At 44.3% G+C, this 5,422-nt stretch overlaps 1 protein-coding gene across 1 annotated transcript in view; it reads left to right on the top strand.

Annotated features, from left to right (window-relative positions):
- The first annotated feature begins 631 nt into the window (after positions 1–631).
- Positions 632–5,422, top strand: part of EBPL (emopamil binding protein-like) — a 14,111-nt gene continuing 9,320 nt past the window's right edge. The window contains exon 1 of the mRNA XM_006879507.1: positions 632–802. Within this exon, the coding sequence (XP_006879569.1) occupies positions 632–802 (171 nt within the window). The remainder of the gene's footprint in view (positions 803–5,422) is intronic.

Here is a 5,422-nt window from a genome sequence, read left to right as displayed (position 1 = left end):
GTCTGTTGAGATGTTCAATTTCGTTTTGTGTCAGTTTAGGTAGATTGTGTGTTTCTAGATATTTGTCCATTTCTTCAAGGTTTTCATATTTGTTTGAGTATAGTTTTTCATAATATTCTAATGCTAACTTTTTAATTTTAGTTGGGTTTGTTGTGATGTTGCCTGATTCATCTCTTATTCGGATTATTTGTGTCTTCTCCTTTTCTTTTGTGAGTTTTGCTAGTTAGGCAGAGTTTTTAAGTGTCTGTGTCTCTTGTTAAAACTTAAATTGCCACAAAAGGTGTGGCCCTGTTCCCGGTTTTTCTTGCCTGGTCTGGGAATAGATTTGGTGCAGGCGATAAAGCGAGTTTGTGAGTCCAGCACTGAATCCTCTGGATGCACCGTCAGAGGATCTGCGTCTCCTACAGCAGGAATGACCAAGGGGAGGAGGAGTTCACGTCCTGGCCCCGCCCCGCGGGCGAAGCTCCGCCTCCAAACAGCCCCCCGCCCCCCCCAGCGAAACCCCACCTCCCAAGCCGCCCCCGGCCCGCGCACGAGGCCACGCCCCGCGCACGAGGCCACGCCCTGGCCTCGCGGTTTCCGGCCTTTTCCAAACGAGCCGGGTCCCAGCGCCGATTGCAGAGAGGCGGGCATGGGTGCAGCGTCCGAGCTGGGGGCGGCCGCGGGGAGCTCGCTGCTTCTGGCCACCGCACTGCTGGCTGGGGGCTGCGCGCTGGGCCTGTGGCTGGGCCGCGGACGCGGGGCGGCGGACCGCTGGGCGCTCGCCTGGCTCTGCTACGATGCCCTGGTGCACTTCGTGCTGGTAAGTGTCCGATCACGGCCGGCCACTCAGACCCGCCCCGGGGAGGGCCAGCGGCGTGCTGATGGACACCCTCCCTGTGGCTGCAGCTGGGGGAAGATCCTGAAAGTACCCTGCATACTTCTCTCAGGGCCTAGAGTCTGTATGAAGAGCGCGTTAGTGCACACACGTCTTAAGTGCCATCGACTCTGGAGTCGACTCAGCGACCCTGTAACAACAGATCCCTGCCCTGTCTTGTGCCAGCCTCATCATCTCTGACACACTTGAGCCCATTGCTGGAGTCACTGTGTTACTCTGTCTCTTTGGCCTACCCTCTACCTTTCCAAGCTTGATGTCCCTTTCCCAGAAAAAATGACCAAAGTATGGGAGAGAAACTTTGCTATCCTTGCCTCCTAGGGGTCCTCTAGTTTAACTTGTCTCAAGATATGTTTGTTCTTTTGGCAGTTCGTGGGATAGTCAGCACTTTTCCAACACACTTGAGGATAGTTGAAATTGCAAATACTTTGCTATCACAATAAAAAGGGAGCTAGCTTCCCTCGTTTGAAAACTAAGGTGCACCGGCTCATGGATGATCCTCTAGCAGGTTTTCAGAGGCTGTAAGTTGCGTGGGAAGAGGTTGACCATCTTTCTGTCACAGCAGCTGGCAGAGTTGAACCTCGGACCTTTGAATTGGCAGCTCAGTTCCTTACCACTAAAGCCACCAGAGCTCCCAATTGCCAGAATTATCCTGTAATCATTACTGTATTTGCAGTCAGTGGTTTTCCTCTTTTTCACTGACCAATCATGATGTCCAAGGGCTCAACGAAACAACTTATGCTGTCAAGTTGAAACCCACCCATAGCTGACCCTCCAGTGGGTTTTCAGGGGCTATAAATCAGAGGCAAGGAGAATACCGGTCTTTCTCATGTGGAACAGCGGGTGGATTCGAACCACTTGCCTTTGGGTTGACAATGTAACTCCTTACAGAATAGGCCACCAGAGCTCTAAAGGGACACAGAATGGATCTATTCTAGTCCTTGACCAGATAGCTGTCTTCTGGATTTCTTGACATAGAAAAGTGAGCATATTCAACATTGCATCTGTTGAAATATTTCAGTTGGTATTCTAATAGTTTCTGAAGTCTTGTTTTTCTTCAGTGCAGCTTGGACTTCTTACTTCAACACCAATCCACTGAAAGTATATCGATCATGGTTCGATCATGGTTCTTGATCATATCCGTACCTCTGAAATAGTAACAGTGACTAATTTTTTTTTTATTAGAACAATGACTCTTTCTTCTATCTTTTGATCCTGTCTGTATTGTTTAGTCTTTGACCTATAGATTCCTTAGTGTTGCATCTTAAGGCTTAGATTTCTTTTTCAGTTCTTTCAGTTTGAGAAATACCCAATGTGTTCTTCTCTTTTGTTTTTTCTATCTTTAAGTCTTTGCATTTCATTATAACATTTTGTTTTCTTGAGCCTCTCTTAAAATCTTCTGTTTAGCACTTCTGTTCGTCATTTCTTCCATTGTTCACAGCTTTAGTTTGCTTGGCTCCCCAGTCAACACTCTTGGTACCAGCAGCCAGGGAACTAAAAGACAAATTACATTGGGAAAGTCTGATGTCAGGGACCTCTCCAAAGTACTGAAGAGCAATGATGTCACTCTGGAGACCAAGGTGCACCTGATTAATGCCATCGTTTTTGCAATTACTTGCTATGCATCAGAAAGCTGGACAATGATGAGGATGATAGAAGGAGAATTGATGCCTTTGAGCTGTGCTCTTGAAGAAGAATATTATTGAATATACCATGGACTGCTAGGAGAAGAAACAGGTTCATCCTAGAGAGGGTGAGATCAGGTTTCTCCTTAGACTAGGCAAGGATTCTAAAGCGATGTCTGACATACTTTGGACATGTTGCAAGGAGGGACCAGTCCTTGGAGAGGGATGTCATGCTTGGGAGGGTGGAGGGACAGCACAAAAAAGGAAGCTCCTCAATGAGATATATTGATTCAGTGACTGGGGTAATGGGAGTAGGTGTGTCAGAGGCAAGATTGAGCAGGGTTTAGGGCTGTTGTACATAGGGTCGCAAACGACTCGATGGCACATAACAGTGTCACATGCAAGTTAAATCTTGCTGGAGAGTATTTAAAAATGGCTGGAACATTCTGTGAATGGGGAACTGTCAGAAATTCAAGGTCTATTTAGAGGAACCCATGGATGGCAAGAGGGATATTACTGCTGACACCAGATGGATTTGGCCTGAAAGCAGAGAATACTAGAAAGATGTTTACTTGTGCTTTATTGATTTATGAAAAATCATTTAATTGTGTAGATAATAATAAATTATAGCTAACATTGGGAAGCTTGAGAATACCAGAACACTTACTTGAGCTCATGCAAGACCTATATATAGACGAAGATACTGTTGTCTAAAAAGAGCAAGGGAACACTGCATGGCTTAAAATTAGGAAAGGTTTGTGTCAAGATTGTATCCTTTCTCCATACCTCTTCAATCTGTACACTGGGCAAATCACTGGAGGTGCTGGACTAAAAATGAAGAAGAATGTGGTATCAGGATTGGAAGAAGACTCCTCAATGACCAGTATTACACAGATGATACAACCTTGCTTGTAGGAGGTGAAGAAGACTTAAAAACCTCACTACAGATTATCAAAGACTACATCCTTCAGTATAGGTTATATCTCAACATCAAGAAAACAGAAGTCCTCACCATTGGACCAATAGGCAATATCATCATATGTGAAGAAAAGACTGACGTTATCAACAAATTCATTTTACTTAGATTCGGTTGTGTTGGGTGGCAGCATGTCTGCTGGGGCAGGATCCATCAGATGGAAGCCCTCCTCTCATTAAGTGATGACAGCTGGGCAGGATACAGTTATGAAGTCACTGCCTGTCACTAAAGAGCCCATGGGAGGTGGAAGAAGCTGATCCTCTAGGAAGCAATGATCCTTGCGGTTGCCACAAATTGAGAAAACCAAGTCTGACTGGGGAGATATTTGAAGATGCTAATGCATTTTGGTAGGGTTAACATCCAGGTTCTAACTCCACTCCATTCTCCCATGCTTAGCAGTGACTGTTGTAGTGTTTTCTCTGGTTCTTCATTCAAACACAGACACATAATTCTAACTCCACTCCATTCTCCCATGCTTAGCAGTGACTGTTGTAGTGTTTTCTCTGGTTCTTCATTCAAACACAGACACATAATTCTCACACATTCAACCCAAATCAGCTTCAATGTGTGTTACTTTTCTTGGAAATGGTTGAATTCCATGCAAGAAATCCAGATTGTATTCATGACCAACACACTTCACGCACAGCTACCACCCGTTTGCCAGTGGAGAGGCTGGTGTGTGCCACAGTGCTGAGCTGCTTTCAGCAGAACTTTTAGACAGACAGATTAGGAGATTAGGAAGGAAAGCTAGGTGATCTACTTCCAAAAATCCGCCAGTAAAAACCCTGTGGCCCATGACAGTATGATCAGTACGCAATCATGGGGATAGTGCTGGATCGGACATGTGCACAGGATCGCCACAAGTCTGTTGCCACTGTGAGAGTAACTACCAAGAACAACAGCATAGATTTGGAACAATGTAGGCATCAAAAATTGGAAGGAGTAGGAAGAAGAAGAGAAGCACTAGAAATAGTATTTTTTCAGAATGAGTAGTTAATATTGCTAGCTAAAGAAATGATTGTTTAAACAGATGATGACTTATGGAGATAATCCTGGGAAGTAGATTGGTTCTCCTTCCTGTCTCTTTGCAGAGTGATTCAGGTCCTAAAAACTTGCAAGTGACCACTCAAAGTTCAACATTTCATCTCCAACATTAACTCAAGATAGATCAAAGGCCTGCATGTAAGAGCCAAAACTATAAAACTTAAAAGAAAACAAGGGCATAAATCTTCATGACCTTGAGTTAGGAAATGGTTTCTTAGAGATGACATCAAAAGTATAAACAGTAAAAGAAAAACTAGGTAAGTTAGACATAAAAAAAAACCAGATAACTTTTGTGCTATACAGGATACCATCAGGAATGTGAAAAGCAGTCCATAGGGTGAGAGAAAAATACTTATAAATCATGTATCTCTTACAGAATACATGGGAAGGATCTTTTGTAAAAAACATTGTATTCAAACTTTGTAAATAAATCAGTAGTGGTACTCGGGATATTGTAGCTGATATTAGATGGATCTTAGCTGAAAGCAGGGAATACCAGAGGAATGTCTATCTGTGTTTCATTGAGTGTGCAAAGGCATTTGACTGTGTGGATCATAAGAAACTGTGGCTGACTCTGAGAAGAATGGGAATCTCAGATCACTTGATTGTTCTAATGCGAAACCTATACTTGGGCCAGGAGGCAGTTGTCAGAACAGAGCACGGGAACACTGCATGGTTCAAAATTGGGAAGGGCGTATGCCAGGGATGCATCCTATCTCCATACCTTTTCAACCTGTATGCAGAACAGATCATCCGGGAGGCTGGGCTCTATGAGGAGAAATGTAGAATCAAGATTAGTGGAAGATCTATCAACAGTCTGCGTTATGCAGATGACACAACCCTGCTTGCTGAAACTGAGGAGGACCTGAAGCACTTGCTCCAGAGGGTCAAGAACTGTAGCCT

This window comes from Elephantulus edwardii, unplaced genomic scaffold (assembly GCF_000299155.1).
Source record: "Elephantulus edwardii isolate Elephantulus edwardi_28Jun2011 unplaced genomic scaffold, EleEdw1.0 scaffold00004, whole genome shotgun sequence".
Lineage (NCBI taxonomy): Eukaryota > Metazoa > Chordata > Mammalia > Macroscelidea > Macroscelididae > Elephantulus > Elephantulus edwardii.
This window is presented reverse-complemented; position numbering and strand designations above follow the sequence as displayed.